Source organism: Aspergillus nidulans, chromosome V, assembly GCF_000011425.1.
Source record: "Aspergillus nidulans FGSC A4 chromosome V".
NCBI classification, from domain to species: Eukaryota; Fungi; Ascomycota; class Eurotiomycetes; order Eurotiales; family Aspergillaceae; genus Aspergillus; species Aspergillus nidulans.
The window spans coordinates 2,482,335-2,504,123 of record NC_066261.1 but is presented as its reverse complement, the minus strand read 5'-3'; the positions used below and the strand labels follow the sequence as shown (position 1 = coordinate 2,504,123).

The 21,789-nt window shown below is 50.8% G+C and overlaps 5 protein-coding genes and 1 pseudogene across 6 annotated transcripts, besides 1 other annotated feature; 2 read left to right on the top strand and 4 right to left on the bottom strand.

The window, feature by feature from the left end:
- Nucleotides 1-21,789: part of a sequence feature (contig 1.94 1501..523724(-1)) that runs on past both edges of the window.
- utp10 (snoRNA-binding rRNA-processing protein UTP10) lies at nucleotides 127-5,720 on the bottom strand (the record flags this gene model as incomplete). The annotated part of the gene is made up of 4 exons (XM_657967.1): nucleotides 127-593; nucleotides 671-815; nucleotides 875-5,291; nucleotides 5,344-5,720. 4 exons carry the CDS (start codon nucleotides 5,718-5,720, stop codon nucleotides 127-129), a joined length of 5,406 nt encoding a protein of 1,801 aa, XP_663059.1.
- On the top strand, nucleotides 5,972-9,615 carry ANIA_05456 (uncharacterized protein; the record flags this gene model as incomplete). Its single annotated transcript, XM_657968.2, has 3 exons — nucleotides 5,972-5,992; nucleotides 6,045-8,516; nucleotides 8,564-9,615. 3 exons carry the CDS (start codon nucleotides 5,972-5,974, stop codon nucleotides 9,551-9,553), a joined length of 3,483 nt encoding a protein of 1,160 aa, XP_663060.1. The 3' UTR covers nucleotides 9,554-9,615.
- ANIA_05457 (protein noxA) lies at nucleotides 9,886-11,691 on the bottom strand (the record flags this gene model as incomplete). Its single annotated transcript, XM_657969.1, has 4 exons — nucleotides 9,886-10,775; nucleotides 10,827-11,236; nucleotides 11,289-11,543; nucleotides 11,594-11,691. 4 exons carry the CDS (start codon nucleotides 11,689-11,691, stop codon nucleotides 9,886-9,888), a joined length of 1,653 nt encoding a protein of 550 aa, XP_663061.1.
- ANIA_05458 (uncharacterized protein) lies at nucleotides 14,385-15,039 on the top strand (the record flags this gene model as incomplete). Its single annotated transcript, XM_657970.1, has 3 exons — nucleotides 14,385-14,442; nucleotides 14,510-14,817; nucleotides 15,034-15,039. 3 exons carry the CDS (start codon nucleotides 14,385-14,387, stop codon nucleotides 15,037-15,039), a joined length of 372 nt encoding a protein of 123 aa, XP_663062.1.
- ANIA_05459 (uncharacterized protein) lies at nucleotides 15,976-16,528 on the bottom strand (the record flags this gene model as incomplete). Its single annotated transcript, XM_657971.1, has 3 exons — nucleotides 15,976-16,120; nucleotides 16,204-16,346; nucleotides 16,430-16,528. 3 exons carry the CDS (start codon nucleotides 16,526-16,528, stop codon nucleotides 15,976-15,978), a joined length of 387 nt encoding a protein of 128 aa, XP_663063.1.
- On the bottom strand, nucleotides 18,962-21,204 carry ANIA_05460 (annotated as a pseudogene). Its single transcript has one exon. A coding segment is annotated over exon 1 (2,243 nt).

The window sequence follows — 21,789 nt, the reverse complement described above, 5'->3', positions numbered from 1 at the left end:
GCAATAGACAAAAAGAAGCAGAGGCAGGCGACCTATATACAACACCTCAAAACGCCCTCAATCAACCAACAGCCGTCTATCTCATCCCAACCAATCCCGCAGGAAAGAAGAGAAGGGAAGAGGAGACTAAGTCAACATATCATCCAACCTCTCCCCCAACACGCCTTCAATCTGCTTAACCCACTTTCTCACCTCACGTTCAACGCCCTCATCCTCATCCTCCATCAGCTCGCTGATATACGGTAACATCTCTGGCAAGAGCGCAAGCCAGTCTTCACCCAGGTGTTCCGTGAGCGCTTGTTCGGTCTTCAGCGCCGCAATTCTGGTTTGCGGGTTATCGCCGCCAAGACCAGGACCGGCCCTCTTGGTACTGCTGCTGGAAAGGGACGCGCTAGACGGCCGCAGGAAACGCATAAGCACGGTGTTTAGTTCCTTATGATTGTCCGTTGAGTCAGCAGCGACGGCGAGCTCGGTGATTGTGGGGATTGTTTCCGTGGCGACAAGGGCTCCTGTTGTGGTGGAGGTGGCGTGGCGGAGGTGGGAGATTAGAGGTGTGGAGATCTTGGTGATATGTGAGGGGGATTGCCAGAATTCTGCGCATTGTTAGTAATGATTCTCTGCAGAATACGGAGGGCTAGATATCAACGTGGGCGGAGAAGGAGGTACTTACCATCCTGGTCGTGCTCGAAGGCGCTGCGGAGCATACGCATTGTTGCAAGCCAAAGGGATTTGGTGTTCGGGTTTGAGGGGCTGGCTGTTTCGAGCACGGAAACGACGCTTTCGATGATGTAGCTGGCGTAGCCGGTGACAATGGACTATAGGACGTTAGGACTTTATCTGTGAACGTGGGGAATCTACGCGTATAGGAACGTACCTGAAGAGTACCGAAAAAGACCTGCAGGAAGCGGTAGAAGGTAGTCAACCTTGCCAAGCCGCCTTGGGTATTCTTCTCTGGAAGCCCGGTCGCCCACTCGACGAGTTTGATAAAAATAGGACGGAACGCTGTGTCGTTGAGCTTGTAGATCATTTTGATCGTGACATCGTTGATCAGATCTTCAATCTCCTCGAGATCTGACGCGTCGAACGCCGATTCAGAAGACTGTGTCTGCTCTCGGCGGAGGTCGAATGCCCGGAAGAGAATTGTTGTCAGGACAGAAAGGTTCTTCATCGTAGCAGACTTGGGATGTTTCTCGATGCTGAGGCTAATGGCGTCCAAAACCTCATGCGTAGCGGAGGGGCCAGCAGAAACAGCTTGTGTCCAGTTGCGCTCGATGGAGGCAAGTGCTACGGCCATATCTACCTTGCGCGCCATAAAGTGCAGCGCTTCTTGGCGGTTCTCATTGTCGAGATCCTCATCGGAGGCGGCTGATTTGAAAGAGAGCACAAGCAGGCGGTCGAGGTGGGAGGCTGAGACCATGTAGGGGAGATGGACGAAGAGGGCAGAAAAGAGAGTGAAGACTGCATCATGGAGTCTGGCATTGACCTTGTTGGTTTCCAAACTCAACTCGAGCAAAGCGAGAGACCGGTTGAGAACCTCTGGAAGGGCAGGGATCATTGCTTGGCCAAGAACCTCAACCATCGAAGCAAGGCACAGCACGCCGTTGATGCGGATGCGATCGTCCTCTTGGCCGATGCAAGAGGCGCTGGCGACAACCTGCGCGGCAGAAGTGACCATGGACGGCTCCTTCTTGCCGTACTTCTCCGTGATGCGGTCGATGCAAGTAACCGCGGCATGTTTGAGCAGAATGTCAGGGGACGATTGCACGATGTCAACAAGGACTGTCAGGAAGTCGAGCATGCGCGTTTGCGAAGCACCGTCGCGCTCAGGGCTCTGTTGCAGGCGAGTGGCAAGCAAGCTGAGAACCTTCCGGCGGAGCGCGTCATCGGGACGTTTCAAGAGTGCCTCGATAGTATCGAGGAAGTCGATTGTAGTGAGGGTACTGAATAGACCACTGAGAACATCACCAGCGGCCTGGTGGACCGGCTTGACGCTCTGCATGGACTCTCCGATGGCTAGGACTTGCTCAAGGATGTTGGAGAAAAGAGCGCGGATCCGCTCAGAGTCATCGGTTTCCGTGGTGAGCGCTCGAGCAATCTTCACCTTCAAAGATGAATGCTTAAAGAGATAGGCCAGTGCGCGCAATAGGTCCGCAGCAACCTTGTGAGGCTCGCGGCCATCGTCGCTTCCAATGCCAAGGAGAACCTGCGAGATGCCCGGCTTGGACTTGAGGGAGTCGCCCACCAAATTGAGGAATTTACTGTAGGTTGACAGTTCGACCGTAGCGTCAGCATCAGAGACAAGCCCAGTCATTAGGACTAGAACCGCTTTGTCCATAGAGTATCGATTGGCGAGCATTGCCAGGACCGCAAACAAGAACTCTTCCGTTCCGAGCTTCGTGATTAAGGCATGGAATAGGCGTAGACGGCGATGAGACGGGATGTGCTCAAAGGCGGCAGTAAAGCTTAGCAAGAGCTCTGATGTTCCAGAAACAACATCACGCTTCTGATGACGCAGGGATTGGATGAGAGCAGGAACTACCTGGTCGATAGTCTGGTCGATAACGGAAACAGAGTAATCGTCGTCCTTTCTTAGCACGCTAGAACCCATGAAGGTGAAAATTGGCATCACACTGTGGAGAACCAGCTCGGGCGCGATGACAGACAGGCCAGCAACCAGAAGGAGAGCGGTGTTCTGAACCTGAGGGCTTTCCGTTGTGCGAACACAGTCAACGACCAGGTCAGCGCGAACAACTGATGTATCGAACTGAGGCTTGCTACTCGCTCTGGAACGGTTGACAATGGCCAGGAGACTGCCAAGTGTCAAGCTGAGGAGGTAGCTCATGCCGGACTGGATCTGAGACTTGAAATGGTGCAGAGCGGCCAGAGTCTGGAACAACCATTCCGTGAGCTCTGGATGGGCTTCCGGGCTGGAGCCGTCCACAAGTTCCAAAATGAAGGTCATCTTGTCCATCAACTTGCTGAGTTTCGCCTCATCTTTGGTGGTCATTGCAACCATGTTGTTCTGACTCGTCCTTCTGCGCTTCGGCGCAGGACCCAGAGAATCAATGTCAGTGATAGAAGCGGGAATCTGCTGGAGGTAATTGAGAAGGACGGGACCAGGAAGCTCCACGCGACGAAGAAGATCCCGGGCGTTATCGACGAGAGGAGACTCCGAGGCTTGGGTCGAGAGCTCAAAGAGCTTCTCAGCAGCAGTAATCTGTCGATCCTCAGGCACCTTGCCCCATATTTCACTGATGCGATTGAAGACAGAGGAGACAAAGGACGCCCTCAATGATGGTGAATAAGGTGTGACGGTGGAAAGGAGCAGATTGATCGAATCCTTTTCCTTCGGCGTAACTGTCTTCAACACTTGGGCCTCGAAGTCGGATACAGAGATTTGCTCCTTTTCGTGGACCTCAGCCACCTCCTGTTCACTCATGTCTCGCCATTTCTTCAATAACGGCTCTAGTTCCTTAGTGCGGGTCGTGCCACCAGCCTTGTCAACCCGGTTGAGCAGGTTCAGTAGGCCCGCCCTAGGCGCAAAGAGCGGAAGGTGAACGGCATGTGAGCAAAGATATGTGAAGAAGGCCAATCGCAGAGGCTTTTTAATCGCCGAAGCAGAATCTGATGCTGCCCCTCGCAAGGCATTTTCAAGAGCTCGGCCAATATGCTCGCCGTCAGACCGGCATTCTTCTAGTTCAGGAAGTACAGCTCGCTCCAAGATCTTTTGGAAGTCGCTGCTGGACAGCCAGGGAATATGCATTGACTTGCCATATAAAGAATCGCGAGCCCACACACCAGACTTCTTCTTTTTATCGACGACTTTTCCAATGTTCGCCAAGGCGTCAACTGCTCCGGAGCGCACTCTTTCTGAGGGATCAGCTAAGGCAATGAGCATGAAAGGGAGCAGCGCTTGAACGTCAACATCGGACCACGCGGCGGAGCTGACAATCGAAGAGATTGTCTTCAATGCAGCTGCTTTGACACCAGCGGGGTACATCCCGGTGAAAACTCGGACAAAAAAGGAAAGAAACTGGGGTGATGTTGTGGCATTAGCTTTGCATAGAACTGGCAGCTCGACGAAAGCGCTGACCCTCTCCGGGGAGCCAGCAGACAATGCGAAAGTCTGAACAAGCTTATCGAAGACTGGAATGGACTGCGCAGTGAGAAACGAGGTGCTGAATGAGCTCTCTTTTGCTAAGGACTCGAGGGCTGAGTCGTAACCATCCGTTGCTGTTTCCGTTTTGTCTGCATCCTCCATTTCGACGTCTTCGATGGCCTTGTTGACGGGCACAGACTCAATAACAGTCTGCAAGTTGTACTCTATCACGCTGAGATCGATGGATGACTCGTCGATCACCTTCTGGAAGACCGGCTGCAATGAGCTAGACCGGCTGAAATGTTGAACAATTTCTGCAATTTGGGTTTGAGTATCCAGAGAAATCGTGCCACCAACAGCGCTTGCGGCCTGGAGAACGAAGGTCATGGCCTTTGCCGTGTCGGCGTCATTTAAGAGCTGGCTCTTGAACATCGAAGACAGCAGTTCCAGCCGTGCGGAATCTTTTTGGGTTGACAAGCTGTCAACGCAGCCAGCAACTAGACCAAGAAGCAGTTGGGAGGTTTTGTACTCTGTTGAGATATCGGCCAACTGCTTCAAGGGGTCCTTCATGCGAAGCATCGCCTTGAACACCCGCTTCGGCAATATAGGGTCAGGCTTCTGTTGTGCTAGAACTGCAACGCAGATAAGTCCGGAACTCATAGTCTCCTCCGTCCAAGATCCTGTGACAGCCTCCATCAACCCGTCCAAAACCCGGTCTTGGAGTTCAGCCTTCTGTGCGAGCACAACGCAAACCATGTAGCACCCAATCACAAGTTCGGAAACGTCCTTCATGGCGAATCCGTCATTAAGGACTGGGAGGATCTGGAGGATAATATCGTCGTGCTTTTGCTTTTCAACATTTCGACGACCAGACCGGGAGGAATCCAACATCCCTGCAACGCCCTCCGTAATTATACCCGCCCAGAAAGCTAACAGCGCATGATGGTGGGCCCGTTGACGGCAAACTTGAAGGACATAGTTGTTGAGAGTAGTTATGAGGTCTCGATTAGAGATGGCGTTCTGCACGAGGGCCTGGCGAACAGGATTGATCGCGCTTCGTTTATAGGGAATCAGCACCTTGAGCGCTGACGGAAGGTCGTCCGGGAGAATAGCGAGTAGGTTCAGGAATACGGGTGTGGAATAGTATGGTAAAAATGTGAGGATAGTAAAGCGGGTGTTGTACTCGTGTACCCTGTATGTCCATTAGCCATCAGAAAAGTTCAATTCTACCCGGGTCAGCGTACCGAAAGCGCCTAATGAGCCACTCAACAGCCTTTACGGCCGGGCTCAAAAGCAGTCTCCCACCGACAAGCGCCAAAAAAGCCTCTAATACAGAATCCAGCTCTCTGTTCTGCTCCACATTCATCTCCGTCCGGTCTTGGACCTTGCTTTGCTCGCTGAAGATCGAGCGCTCAAACTGCGCGAACCGGAAATCCAACTGACATAATTCTCGGAAACCGTCATAGCAAATATCGTATATCGTATCAAAATCCTGCGACCCGGCGACCCGCTTGTCAAATATCAGAGACTTTGAATGCGCAAGTCTCTGTGCCTTGAGGTTCAACTGGTTGGTGGAGTTGGCCGCAATCTGCGACAACTGCGCGGCGAGGGAAGACGCCATTTTCGAGGGGCAAATCCTTTTTAAAATTCGAGCAATGTGTCCATCCCTCGATAAGAATTCAAAGGCAGTATAGCGACTGATGCGGGTTGAAAGGAATGCTCGAGCGGAAATCTTTAAAGCTCCGCAACTTTTTTTTTAGTCCAGAAGGGAAAGGCGGAACGCGGGAGCGGAGTTTTTCCAGGCTACCCTCCAGCTGCCTATCTACAACTCTTAAGATAGTCTACGCCCAACAATGCCTCACGTCCAGGAGCATGGCTACATCTGGCTCGCAGGTACGTTCAGAAGCGGACTTATTATTATTTTTTTTTATTGACGCCGTTCCAGGAAAAGAAAAGCATTCCGCGATTCGCCAGCTTCAAGCCTCGACCAGCTCCGCCCGATACCGATCGGCCTTCCGAGCCCTCCAGTCGCGAGCGAGTCGAGTCTGAGGAGAAATCTAGGCATCGGTCAAAACACCGCTCAAAGCGTACCAGCGAACATAGGGGCCGCTCGCGGTCCAGCGACCGAAGGGGTGATTGCAGGGACTCCCGCCATCTGCGGAAGGAGATCAGTCGTCGCGATAAGGAGCACGTGCGCAAACCTACGCCTCCGTCGAGTGATGTTTTGAGGGATCCGACAGGGGACCTGACAAGGGATTTATCAGACATCTATGTGATCGACCGCAAAGGGGACAAATATACCCTGGTGTACGGGACGATACATCGTTATAGCGTCCCCCACTATTACCGCATTGGCCGAGGTCGTGTACTTGGACTTCCTCCAAACTATCGAATCGACCGCGAAACCATTGGCGAGAATGAGATAGTCGTGAGATCTGAAACAATACGCACCGACTCCTCGAAAACGAGGTCGAAGAAATTATTATCGAAATCGGAGAAATCACGGCCGAGATTACTGCGAGTCCGACCGACCTCGTTTGCGACTGACCCAATCGCAGCCTCGAAGGACTTTGTACCGTTGTCTGACTCTCAGCGGAGGCAACACGATGGATTCGCTAGCGGGTCAGATGCGGAGGATGAGAAATATGGGTACCGGTCGATTCATGGCAAACTAAAGCCTGAGGAGGGCCTGCCTAACGACCTAGAGCCGTTGACAGATTCCGAGTTGAGTGGCGAGGAGACTGTTCGACAAGACCCGGATTGGGATATCAAACAGCGAAATGTAGAACTTTCACGGGTTGTTGGAGAACGCCCTACCGATGTCGATGCTTGGCTACGGCTTATTGACCATCAAGAGACTGTTCTTAGAGGGTCGTCAAAACATTCAAGTCTCTTGACCACTGCCGAGCATAAAGGTTTGGCTGATATCAAGGTCTCTTTGTACGAAAAGGCGTTGAAGAAGATTGGTCAGGGTCCTGGTCGAGATCGCCTTCTTATCGGACTTCTGGAGGAAGGAACGAAGCTGTGGGACACAAAAAAGGTATTGGAGCAGTGGCAGTCCACTCTGAAAGCCAACTCGCAGTATATCAACCTCTGGGTGAAATATCTCGATTTCCGCCAGACAGAGTTTCTTAATTTCACCCATGGTCAGTGCCTTGCAACGTTCATCGAATGCCTACGTCTGAATAAGATGTCCCCGGATGGGCCGGAGAAAGCCTGTGTGCAAATATATCTATTTCTCCGACTAACGCTTTTCTTACGTGAAGCGGGATACACGGAGCAAGCAACTGGCCTCTGGCAAGGAATTCTGGAGCTGGCTTTTTTCCGACCGCAAGGCGTCGATGTCCACATGGTTACAGACGAAGTGCTGTCTGCATTCACGGATTTCTGGGACTCAGAAGTAGCTCGGATTGGTGAGCCTGGGGCCAAGGGTTGGAAAAATAGCAATGTGGCCTTATTTGAGCCTAAAACTTTCCAGCCGCAGCACCATCTCAACTCAAAGTCCATGTTTGCATCATGGACAGCCTGTGAAAGAGAACGTATGCTCATTGCTCAACTCCCGGCCCGAAGCTTGGATGAGCCAGAAGATGATCCATACCGCGTGGTCCTTGCCAGTGACCTCTTAGAAATTCTCTCTCTCGCATCGTTACCTGATTCGATATCTGAGCTCATTGAGGGTTTTATATATTTCTCTCATCTTCCGCCTATAATAACCGTCAACAACTATAGGACAACCGGTTGTTGGATGGGTGACAGCTTTCTGCGAAACGAGTTATCAGCTGCCTCGATCGCGAACCTCGATGACTGGCTTCCAACGACAACTAAGGGAGAATCCGGCATCTCGCCAACAATCTTTCCTCATCAATATTTTATCCACGATTATGACACCTATTTTGCAGATCCGGAGAATTGGTTCTCTTCTTTCAATGCTTGGCTCAAGGCTACCTCTGACCCAGCATGCAGTGTTGTTCGTGACTGGACTCGAAGAACTCTGAGGCTGTTGGTTGATGCATACTCGTCGGATGAGCTATTGGCTGAGTACACTGTCGCAGTCGAATTCGCCTGCAATTCCAAAGAAGCCAAAAGGTATGCAAAGTCACTACTCAAAAAGAGGCCTTCAAGCCTCCGACTGTATAACGCATATGCAATTATGGAGCGTCGAGATGGCAACCACGCAGCTGCTGATCATGTTTGGGCCACGGCTATCTCTATGAGTAAATCGTTTCCAAGCCAACAACGAGTTGACAGCGTTATTCTGTGGCATACCTGGATATGGGAACTTTTGGAGGCTCGAAATATAGCCCACGCCGCCCATCTCTTGGTTTCCATGCCGCAGAGCAACATCGATCTTAAAACATTTCCCGATGCGTCTCAGCAATCATCGTTTAGCCCTGCTAATCAGCTGAAGCTACGTAACGTGCGTGATCGTCGCCTTTCATTTCATTCAATTGCTAACCTGCGCAGTATCTATCGGAGATCCAAGAAAGCGCTATTGCAGACCGAAAACCGAGCATTATCAAAGCCTGTACCGACAGTCAGGCTATCTTAACGTACCTCATTGACGCACAAGACGTCAACAAGGCCCTTGATGCATACAGCGCCACGATCAACAGACTTTCCGCTCTCCCGAATCCAGACTCAGGCCCCACGCAGACCTTCATATCATATGCAACCGAACTCCTGCACCAAGCTCGCGCAAAACTCCTCTACTACCACCTCCGCACAAGCACCCTCTACAAACCATCCGCGATCCGCTCAATATTAAACGAAAGCATCGCGTCTTTCCCTCAAAACACAATAACGCTCTCTCTCTTTGCTTGGAACGAATCTCGCTTCCGCATTGAGGAGCGTGTCCGCGAGATTATGCGAGACATCACTACCACAACCACCACAACATCATCCCAATCCATCAACAATATTAACGCAATCCCAATAACATCACATCTTTTCTCCATCTACACAGAATTAAACCGCCCAACATACGCTGGTTCGACACTGCACTCTGTTCGCGCTGCGTTCGAGAAGGCTGTCGGAGACCAGAATTCATCACCTTCATCCCGTACATCCACAGGCCGCGGTAGCATAAGCCTCTGGAAACTCTATATCCTTTTCGAACTCTCTCGCAGTGAGCTAATCCGCGCAAAGAGTGTCTTCTACCGCGCCATGCGCGCGTGCCCCTGGTCCAAAGATATCCTCATGCTCGCGTTCAGCCAGCTGCGCGAAGACACTGCCACCAGAGAAGGTGAAAGCGGCAAAGGGATGAGCTTCCACGAACTGCGCCACGTATATAACGTTCTTGTTGAGAAGGAACTGAGGATTCATATTGACATTGAGCGGGAACTGGATGAGATGGCTGTGAAGATGGAGAAAGAGCGAGGTGCGGAGTTCGGTATGCCTATATCCATGCCAGACGATGCTGCGAGTGGGGATGAAAATGAGGCGGTGCAGATGTAATGTCGTATAATGTAGCAGTACTTAAGCAATGCTCATTACGAGATCTAGTCTGTGAAAGATGGAATCTGAAAGCAGATACATTTCAATTACTTATCCAGTTTAATTTGAATTCTAGAGAACGTGGCTATATACGGGTCGTGGGGTAGAATACAGAGGATATTGCAAGCGTCCTGCATGAGACCATTACAGGACGCGCTGCAAGAGTGTAAAACAAGGAAAGTCATAACTCATCACGTGATATCAGAAACAGATGTCAACGCATAAAATAGCTTTGGTGCTTGAAGCAGATACAGGGCATAAATGGTCCAGTTAAACGAGATGAGACTGGTAAGTTAGAAGTGTTCCTTCCAGAATTTAAATTTAACCTCGTTCGTGGACGCAGAGGAAGCCGCCGCTTTAATCTGCCTTGCGGCAACATTCGGACCACAGAAGTAGACACCAATCTCTGTCCTGGAATGCGTGTGCAATCCGCGCATATATGACTGATCTTGCAGCCCGTTCCGCATAGCCGTGAATAGCCGCTTGAAGTCTGGACGACCGAAATTGGTCCTGCTCTTCAGTTCGGTGAGGGGGTCGAGTTCTTGGCCAACAGAGTTGAGGTAGATATTAGTCGTTGTATCCTGATCGAGGCGCTGCGTGAGGTAGATGTGGATTCGCAAGAACTCCGAAACCCCCTGATAGGCGGCGTCGGACGCGGACTGGGCTTCCAATGAAGAAAGGAGGGCTTGGAACCACTCGAATGAGGTGGTATCCTTGCAGACCCAGATGAATTCGACTCGGCGGAGACGGCGGGGCGGGTCTGGGGAGGCACGTAGGTGCCAGATATTTTTGAGGATGGAGGCCCATGGCGTCACGCCGATACCGGTACCGATGAGCACAGCGATTTCGTTCTCGAAGACGTCCTCGGCAGGAGCACCGTAGGGTCCGTCAACGCGAAGCTTGGGCATTTGCTGGCCGTTCTGCAGTGCGACTTCGTACATGCCCATGGGGTCGAGACCTTCTAGGTCGCGGGCTTGTGCCGGGCCGCATCCGAGGGCGTCACCTAGGGCACGGGTGAAATCGCCAACTTGGCGAACGTGGATGCTAACGTAGTCGTCAAAGGGGCAGGAAGTGATGGTGAAGGGGTGCCATTGAGTGTTGGAGACTTCGGGGACTTGAATGAAAAGCCATTGTCCGGGTTTGTATTTGAAGCCGGGCTTGCGGAATTGGATTTCCATTGCGTCTAGCTCGTCAGTAAAACCCTCGAGGATTGTCTATCGCGCAGCTGACTTACCGTATGGATGACGGACCACCTTCACAATCTCCGTTTCGCGTAGCGCCCGGATCTCGCGCCATAGTCGCTCGCAGAGGTAGAAGAACCCTGCTACGAGCTCCCATCGCCAGCCCTGATACCCAATGCAATGTTTCCAGAACCGCTCGCCCGCGAACGGCGAGTATGGCTCTGCGCTATCCCGAACAAAACAGCCCGTCGCATGAGTGTAGAGCCCAAGTAGGAACGGGATGAAGAGATGATGAGTGTACCAAAAGGTCTCAAACGACTGTTGACGAATCCGGTGATGTGCCGTGGTGTACATGAGCATCATGCAGAACAGCATTACATGACCGGTCACTCCCGCGGGCTGAGCATAGTGTATTTGTAGTGCTGTCTCGGGACGCAACTGCTTTCTCTCAATGTTGTAGAAACTGTAAAACGTTAGCTTTCCTTGCTTCCTGATCCCCCTAGAGATCGACTTACTTAACATAGTGGGCTGCAACATGAAGAATGGTAAACACAAGAGTCGCGTACGCCACCTGGCGATGAAACCATATATTCTCATCAAGAGGTAGCCACCGTAGCTTGGGCCGTAGAAACCTGACGAGATTCCTGCACATCGGCAACAAGATAAGTGTTCCATCGACTGTCAATACCAGGCCAGCGCCTCGCGAGATCCAGACTGAGTACGAAAGGACATTGAGTGGCGACAATGGCTCGCTCTTCGCTTGGTGATACCTGAACCAGTCAGTACTCCGCTCTATCTCTATCGCTTCACGTTGACGAACCATCCGTATGCAAAAATAGCAATATGCGCGCCCCAGAACCAAGTATAGAAGAATAGCTTTGAGGGAGCAAAGTAGGATTTCAGCGGATATCGGCCCATGGCGATAAGCCTACCGACCCGGTAAGGAAACGCGGTGTATCTTGACAGCGCACTGGATCATCGGCCGGCGATGACGGTGCTGGTATGAGGCGCAGAAAAACAGGCACGCTAGAAGCCGATCCGACTCGAGATGCTTGCTGGTAAAGGAGAGGACGACTGATGCCCTTTAAAACTTCGCACTATATAAATTATACAGCCCTGAAACCTAGACTCGTGAATGGTATGTCGTCAATCTAACGGGGCGAGTTGGGACGGACGTAGTGCCGCTGAGATAAAAGGCAGAACCCCGAGGGGCAAGAATTCGACGGTTCGGTCCCCTTTCCACTTCTATCAATAGCGAGCCGTGACGAGACTTCTTAATTAAGTAAAGGTAGCGTGGTGGCTTCGTGATCGGATTGCAGCGAGACTGATTGTGAGCACTCAGCGCAGAGGAATAGCGGGCAGTTGGGACACAAGGACGAGCGCCTGTCGGACCATGTTATCAAGTAATTCTCGGCCGGTAAAACGATGCAGATCAAATACTGGTCTTCAATGGTAGTGGAGAACCCGACGATGTGGTAGAGATGTGCAGGGGAGAGGGAAGATGAAGAGGAGAGGGGAAGGAAAAGGAAAGGCGCGGGTCGTGAGGTTCTGTTCTGCACCTGAGGAAGTTTAAGCAGCGACCAGCGCCCAGTCAGTGTTCAAAGCTCAGTGCCAACTGCTCAGCGCCCACTGCGCTAAACATTCAGTCCTAGACCAGGGTCACTGCGATCGTGCTCAATTATTGGCGGAGCGAGTAAACGGTCTCTGCAAGCCAGTCCAACTCTCCTAACCAGCGGGTCTCAGTCTGCTAATTCAAGAACCACTCCAGATCCTCCAGGCCTCTCCGGAACACGATGCGTTGCCCCATGGTTCGATACAGCTGACCTTATTCGACGATTGTGTTGTGACAAGCGATCCTGATTTCCGCCTGTCCTCCCAGCGATGAGACAATGCCCGATGGATGCTATCACAACCAGCCACGAACTCAGATCGAGTCATGATCTTCCCTCGAAGCGACCGTACTGGCAACTGGCCGCGATCCTAGAGCACGGCCATGTGCGCTATCTTCTGCAGCCTTCGGTGGTCGTTCTTCTATCCATGGAAAACCACAAGCGGACCCGCCATGTGGCTGGGAGAAATTTACGATGTTAGCGAAGACACTGATTGGTATACTGGAGATATTTGCAGAGGCGTCAGGTCATTCTCTCGCACTCGCGGTGCGATGATTTGCTGCAGCTTGCGAGGCCTGTTGAGGCGCTGCCCTATGGGAGGAGTTCTACAAGCGCCGTTCCACTCGACCCCAGCAAACGAGAGAAAGGCTTGGGAATGGCACCAGCGAGCACGAGGCGGTGCCAAATATAGATATCTGGACGAGTCAAGGCTAGACTCAAGCGGAATCCATCTCCGCGCAATCTATTAAGACTACCCAGCCCTTGGCACGAGGGGACACGAAGAGCTTTCAGTGAAAGCCTACTTGGCTCTGCACGGTGACCACTTGTCACACGGGGAATACCTGAAAGGGTGCTGATCCCGTGCGAAGAACGGATGGGCCGGTCTGTATTATTGGAAAGGACGGTGAAGGCCGAGTCGCCGCGGTCTCGGGGAAAACAATCATTGTCATCTCCAGGGTGTTTCAAGTTCGACGGTAAGAAAGAGACCTTGCGAGGGATCTATACTCGTCACTGAGGTATTGAGTCTGATGGCATGGTTTAAATTGCGACTGGAGCCTTGGACAAAATATACATTCGACCGCCGCCAAGACTGGACGAGACGCAAATAGAAACCATGAGGGTATTCATCCATGATGAACCTGCTTCCCCGCTTCGCAGTCCGATTCTTCAGAAGTTTGTCCTGCGAGCACGGTTGGCTACTGATCAATGACATTGCCCAAGCAGCAGACCCGAGCGGCGGCTAGACTGCGCGTGGGCCCCACGAATTCGCTGTGGGATCTTCTCGGCCGTCACATTTAGGCATGCGACTAATGCGGCCAGTCCCTCCCGTCCCCGCGTCCTCGATGCCCATTTGCCCTGCTCCTGCTTGTCGTCACGCCTCTAAGCGCCGGGCAGGGGTTCCCCTCGCACATGTCCAATGCCCCCTCTCCAATCAGTGACCTGCCTCCTTCTGCATCTGAAGAAGCCAAGCGGCGGCGTCGGACAACCTAGCTGCTTCTGATGCCTTATTGGTTGGAGGGCTAATCATCCCGGCGTCGAATCGGGCCCCAGTTGAAGCACGCCTATCACAACGGCAGGAAGGTGGGATGCATCGCTACCGTGCGAAGCTATGTAATCCGCGGCCCTCCCACAAGCGGTCGGGTCTCCCTCGCCTGAACGTGGCATGATTCCCGTCAAGACACTATCTTGCTCAATCCGTTTGCTAGATCTCGGCATGATTGTGAAGGTCGTGGCAAACCACGTTGATTGAACCCGAAACCGATTTCTGCAGACTCGACCCCTCAAAGTAGAAGACCAGCACGACTCCACCGTCATCTGCCATGTCAAACTGCACGACGAATCGACGAGTGATATTCCTCAACGAGACACACGGCTGATCTCAAATCCCGAACCTGAGGCTTCGTTTAATCTGCGCATCGACGAGTTGACGACCGCACTTTCGCAGGACGGAAGCGCTGAACATCTTTCTCTACATACACCAGGAGTGTCGTCGACCTCAAGATGGGCCGTCTCATCAAAAACCACTGGGCCCGCCTCATCGTCCTCACAGCGTCCGTCTGTACGTACCTCAACCACCACTGCCACCATCAGATTCATCTCCAATCTAACAAAACCAGACCAAATAGGCAGCGCAATTGAAGCCTTTATCTGGCCCAAGATTTTCTGGGACACTTGGACCCGAAACCTCGACGGCGCGGTCACCCCCGTACCTGTCCTGCAAATATTGAACCTTTTAATGGGCCTCCTGGGCGTCGCCTGGGAATGGCCACTAAAATACCTCGCGGGGACGACGGCGCATCGCAGCATCGAATTTCGGCTGTTGCTCTACCCGCTCAGCTCGATTCTTGCGGCGCTTATATACCAAGGCACGAACGCAGCGATCTACTATCTGATTGGGATCGCGGTCTATTTTTGGGCGTATAGTGAAGGGGAGGTTAGTTTCTAAAGCAAAGACTGTTTGAGATGCTTGACCCGTTTGACTGACGAGTTTGTTGATCTAGGTCGTATGCCCCGAACCCTGGACTTTACCGAAACGAAGGATTCCGAAAGTATAGCATCAATTGATTCACGAGGCCTACGCAGCGCGGCGTTTTCGGATTGGGATAGTGCTCTGGTAGCACCTGTGCATATATACTTCGACCTCATATAGATATAATACCCACGGTAAAATTAATGATGACTATAACACACTTGACCCCGTTCATTCCCATTTAATGGCAAATTCCTACTTGTGGGTTAAAATAGACTTCATATGTAAAGACCAGTCTCCACATGCCTGTCCGCAGCGGCCTTCCATCCGACAGTTCAAGTCTCAGGAGGTGTTAGGCACTAGAACCAAATGTTACGAGCTAGTTACGTACTAGAGTGCAAGCACTGATGCTCCCTAGATCGTTCCAACGACTAATCGGACCGAGCTCTATGCAATCACAGGACCAGAATGACAATCGACCTCGCGTTGTCGAACTAGAACAGTTTGTATGAGTGAGGTATGTGCTGTTTCCTCTGCGTGGCATGTATCAGACCAAATCGGAATATCTGATAAGGTCAGAGATGCTTACTAGCTGTCTTTCAGGCCTTGTTGAAATAAGTGGATGGATGGTAATGGTGGCTGACTTTCTGTGCTTTACATCGTATCCCCTGGCTTAGAGCAGCTGCTTACGTGCGTGGGATACAGATCCCGTAGATAGGGCATGTATATAGGCTGGAAAATGAACCTTACCTAATAAAGCAGTGATTTCAGTAGAGCTTACTAACATTATTTACTCAATATACCGTAGTAGACATCCGAGTAATGCCATAACTTGCTTAGGATACTTTCAATTGGCAGTATTTGATCCTGTTCCATAGGGTCTGGTATGTGAATTTTCCTAGATCTGTGAAGGTTCTAAAGGCCACAGGAGATTTGAAGATATTGACAGGACTCTTGCCTACCACACGGCTGGGCTGCTTACAACATTCATTGGGTTAGCCTTCTTGCCAGCGGCTTAAGATAGGATCTGAGTCCGGTCGTTATTCATGCTGAACCAAACTAGATCTAGATCAACGTCTTCTCGCATATCCTAAAATGGCTCATGCAAACTTCCTTCCAACTCTAACAGGGGAAAGTACACTTAGTTGTAGCACCCTGCCCTGAAATAGTAGCCCAGTTATCCTTTGTGCATCCATCCTCGTTGAAGTCGCGGTGCTCAGCGGCATAGTCAACATATCCGTCAGATAAGTCCCAGTTGGTTGTGACACTATAACTCAGTTAATTCTTGCCTCGAGAGTTGGTAATGGGTTATGCTATTGTAATGCCCCAGGAGGGTACCAAGGCACGTACCAAATCCTCCACGGAAGCTGAGAGTTGTAGCAGTGATCTTTGGCAACATGGCTACATTCTGTGTCTAGAGTATCCTTCCGGCCATCGCCATAGTCTAGAGTTGCGCCGCAAGTGTAAGCGTTGTCGCCTCCGACGACAGGGTTCTATATCAGAGATGGATGGTTAGAATCATCAGAGACAATTATACGAATGTAGAGCAGGTATGCTTGTTTTAATGGGGCTATACCTGGGTTAGGGTAAATTGGAGTGATAAGGTGCAGTCTGCGAGCACACTGGGTGCTATAGCGACGAGCGCAGTGAGGAGCTGGATTTGTTTGGAGATCATTTCAGATGGGCGTCTGTTTAACGAGTCAGGAATAGATACCGGCTGCGTAACTGCTTCTCTAGTTGACATAGAAGGGGATGTCGACGACAGCTTTATACCTCATGCTATGCACCTCTACGATCCGAAGCTGGACTGACCCGAGATAAGGCGTACTCTATGATTCAGTCCGCGAAGTAAGAATGCTAGAATTATCCACGAGGCAAATTCTGAAATCGTATAATAGATGATCGGCCTCCTTAATTGACCATTGATGTTCACGAAATCCTAAACAGTGAAAAGCGTCTTAAGAGGCAGTGCGGGTCGATATCTCAGCTGCATTACTCCAGGAGCGTAGATCATGCCTAGTATAGATTAGAATTGGACTATGTCTAGTGAATTAGGCGTACACTTGCGATGAGTGCCTTAAGTCGAATCTATTACTCTGACGCCGTCTGCCTGCTCATTCGCCTCCTAGAATTAGACAGGGTGCTTAGGATACAACCGGTAACTACTAGGTTATGCTATCAGTAGACAGTTAGCGTTGTATATCCTCTCAGACGCTCCTCATCGATCAGCTCGGATCTATCAGACTTAAACCACAGCTCAAGATATTAGCAAGCTGAACTGCTCTGGCTTTTAAGTGCGTGCTCAATACAGCGGACGCTCTTCTAGTCATCCTTCTAGACGTGGAAAGCTCCCTGCGTAGCCGGGCAAGGCTGTTTCTGTCTATTGAAATCTGTGGGTAAGACTGTGGGAAGCCTGGAAGGGCAGCTATACTTCTACTGGCAAGAGCCCGACGATCACTCCAACGTAAGCTATTTAACAGCTTATCTGCTTCGAATTCCTAGTTGCTGCCTATATTGATCGATGATCCAAACAAACAGATTCCCAAATATCTATGACAGCGGAACTCTTGCTAATCTCTCCCTAATTTACTGGCTTCGGCTTGGGTCTTAATACAATCCCGGAAAGTGAACCTCATGGCAAGGCTTAATTATGGTCCGAAGCCCGTGCTAGAGATATACCTGGGGGCCTAAAGCGCTGGGGGCCTTATGTATGTGGCCTAAACACCTACAAGTTCGGAGGGATCAGCGCAGATAGCTGAGGCGTTGTGCCTATGTACTAATGGCCAGTGTAGTAAGATCGGATGAATCGGCCCCGGAACAGCAGACCAGCTATGCCAAACCGTGTCTCAGTCTGCACTGGAATAACAACGAGAAGGCTTGGTGCCTGCGAGTTCGAGATGAAGGAGGGCCTAGAGACTCTAGATGTTGCATGCCGGTGGGTTTACGCAAGTGATTGTTATAAAAGTCTTATTCATATTTACTAAAAAGGCCCTGCCTCCACAATCTCTACATATAATCATGGCTACTGCTGTACGAGCCAGTCCAGCAATGCAGGCCCTAGCAGACTAGGTTAGAGGTAGGCAGGTTGAAGGCCCATGACTTTTACCGCCACGCATCAGAGAGTAGGGCCACAAAAATGGTAGAGGTTTTGAGTGGTATTAGGGTAGCGTAGGCCCTATTCGATGCCTACACCGACGTATCTCTGGGCCTCCCCATGCCTAGGTTCTTATATCCCCTTCATATGTCTAGACTTCTGGTATACATAGACGTTGATATCTGAATTCAGACACGCATTATCTATCCAGTGCAGATCATCATCTGGTTGAGTCTCATACTCAAATCTAACCAGCTTGTGGAGCAGTCAAGCTTCACTCTAAGGATCAAAGGCCCATTTATTATGCTAAAAAGAACTCTCACAAGGTATAAACAAGTACATTACACAGACAGTAGCTGACAGAGAAGTCGTTGCTTGGACTGGTCTTGATCACTATCTCAAGTAAGGGTTAATTTCCTGCGCTAGCTTACACCGAGTAGCGCCTCCCACAATAGTCCCATGGGGAAACCTCAGCATGATTCAGTAGCTCAGACTTCTTGTTACAATGGCTTCCCATCACGGAATGTACAAGTTACCCCTTTGGACGGCCAGGAAGGGTTGACATGTTTTCATATAAAGTGTCTTGTGAGTGAGCCAGGTGTCAAGTGCTTTAAAGAGCGGTGCTCGTGGATTTTTGCTCAATAGGGTTGGATACTAGTTATGAGTTATGAGTACTTAATAGCAAAGTCGCAGCTTCCCGTCACCGTCTGTTATGATTGTTCTCAATCTACCAGTTAACCGGTGCTACTATAACTCTAGATACACTCATTATGTGATACTAGCAAACTGTAATCCTAGTCTCTTGGCTGCCCAACCTAAGCAAGGCAACCATGGAGTCCACCACATGCTCTACATCCATCTTTTCAGTCTCAAACAACTGTAGCTTCGGTGCATTCGACTTGAACATAACCGCCAGAGCCCAGTACACCTCCGCATACGCCAGGCTGCGTTTTGTTCTGGGCGTTAGCGTGCGGAAAATTCAAGAACTCGAACGGATCTGGGTAGACCTCAGGGTCAGTGTGCAGGCTGTATGCAGCCATGCCCACGGGGGTTCAGGCGGGATGGTCCATTGTTTGTAGTGCAGGGCCGCGTCTGGAAAGCGCGGGGGAGACGGCGCATAGTGCCGTAGCTGAGTCTATTCCAGTTTAGACTGCCGTTACTTGACTGCACAGTTTGAGTCGAAAGTAGGCAGGGAACGTACCTCAGCCCTTCTTGAACAAGGGCGTGCAGATAAGGCAGTCTCTCGAGCTGTTGCCAAGTAGGCATACTAGTAGGATACTGGGCCATGACACCCTCCAGCTCCCCGGCTCGCCGGTCTCTTATATGGCTATCACGTAGAATATAATAGCAGATAAGGCTGAGCGTGCTCGTGACTGTGACAGTGCCTGCACCAAACAGCACCATGGTCTCGCTGGCGAGGCGCTCAGCGTCAAGTTCAGACTCAGGCAGCCCGCCAGCGCTGGAAGGGGAAAGGAGTTGGCGGAAAAGAGAATTCTTGGTTTCTTGTTGGACCTTTCTAGCGTCAAGACTGAGGCTCTATCTCTTTGCGTCGTTGATGTGTCTTGTAGCAAGCTGGTTTAATTATTGACATGTTAGGATGGCTTTTTGGAACGTCATAGAGAAGGAGATGTACCTCGTGCGCGAGTCTGTACGAGGCCAGTACCGGGAATATGCGGAGGAGTGTGATGGGTATCAGTTGAGCAAGGCTGGTTTATCCTGTTCTTAGTCGTTGTAATGCTCAGGGCTATAGGGTCACAAACAATATCGGAATAGGGAAATGCATGAGGAGAGGAAGTCGGTGGATTCCTGCCAGGAGGAGTTGATTCCTAGACACTTGCTAGCCATCGCATTCCGCTAGGGCATGCTGCAGACAGACCAGTCTTTTCCAAACTCCGGCTTGTTCATCATCACCGGTCCTGCCTCCGAGCAGATATGAGTGATCATGTCAACCGCAAAGGCAGAGAAGACATCGGCAAGTCGGAGGACGCGCCCTGATCCGCTGTAGCTCTGCAGCCGGTGGTTGAGCAATTTGGCTTCTTTGACGATCAGCGGCTCGAGCCGGTCAATCTCCATACGAGAGAAGAAGGGATCTAGAGGCTTACGACGCAGCCTGTGCAGTTCGTGGCCCACGGTCATCACAATCGAGCCTGGCTTGTTAGCTGCAGTTGGCTTTGATACCTACTCCATAGAAAAGGTAATACTTGCCATCAACGCCGATATTTGATGGCGCCCATTTCTCCGTGCGGCGCGTATTTCCAGCCACGTATATCTGGTTATAGAACTCTGGGTCTTTAATCACGATCTCGTGCGGGTTGATCCGGACAATGGGGCCTACGACTTAGTTGATATTGACGATTGACTATGGGTAGGTTCAAGACATAACGTATTTATCATGCATCTGGTTCACCTCGTAAACATACTTGCCCTGCCGGATCACATCATAGTAGAACTCATACCATCGCGTCGCAGCCGCAAGCTTGGGGCCTGGATAACCAGCCAGTGGGTGGAAATAAAGCCGGTAGATGATGAGTGAGGCGCAGTAGAATGTGACTCCTGCAGCAACGACGATGTATACATCATTAACCAGAAAAGGGGCGAAGTTTTCAGAGTCCCGGTCTCCGTAGTTTCACTATTGTTGGGAGAGTTATGCACTGGGATGGGGGCTCAGGGCGACTGTAGCCCTTTTATGCAGTTCAATACCATTCTCATCTTGACAGACCCCTTCCCGAGAACAGGAGAGACTAGACTAACATTAAGAATAAGAAGGCGGCTTCCACATGACCCTAAAACAGGGATATTGCAGTCATATCATCTGCTAGGATGTGCATTGGCTCTCATGAACGTATGTAATGCCTATCTTACGCTGGCTACTCTTCTCAGCCCAGCAACGAGCTGCAGGGTCGGAGGTATGCACAAAAAGTCAGTTTGCAAATACTCATCAGCAGTCCATCTTCCTCGGTGGCACGCTGCAAGTAGCACAGACCTGACGTGTTCGTCATTAATTTCGTATGTGGGTATTACCGCACCTGGCAGAGGAAGTATACTTTGGGTGTTATCAGGAGCACACTTGACGGGCTGTCTGTTTATAACGGCCTTTTGGATTGCGAGATAGCTAGGTACGAGTTAGGTATGTATGTAGAAACTTACTGTGGTTCTTTTTCATGGAGTGGGCATTGTGCACTAAAGATGCATTGGAAGGATGGATTGACCTTGGAAGTGTGCAGATAAGATAGAATCGTTAAGGTAATTGGCTGCATGCCGGCTCGTTTATGTCATTTTACTTTCGCCGTAGACAATTCTTATGTTTGGTCCATCGTGAGTAGCATCGGCGCCGGATACGCGGATTTGCTCTCTTTGGCCAGGCCAGAATACGGGCTTTCAGTATGTACTTAGTATGTGCCAAGTACGCAAGGAGACGACTTCCTGTATTTAGGGCCTGTCCGCGCAATACTATTAGTAGATACACCACGGATTGTAAATTCGGTAAAAGAAGAATCCCATATTTGAGAGCATCTATGCCGATAGGACAACTGAACAAGCCTATACGCTTTGACACCAATGCATAGACATTCCTCATTCCTCCTTCCACAAAGTCGCACTGTCTCTACCCACAGCAGGGTCACACTCTGGTTTACTGCGCTCATATCCCGATTTGTCGCAATTCCTGTGCACAGGAGAACACGGTAGAATATATCGCAGTTGGAAATCATTCTGGTCTGAGTTGGGTGGCGTTGCAATTTCAGTCTGCGTGGAGTCAGCAGTGGCAGTGGTGGCAGTATTAGCACCTTCCACATTCCAAAACAGACATAATCGCCTGTTCTGAATGAGCCTGAATGAGCCAG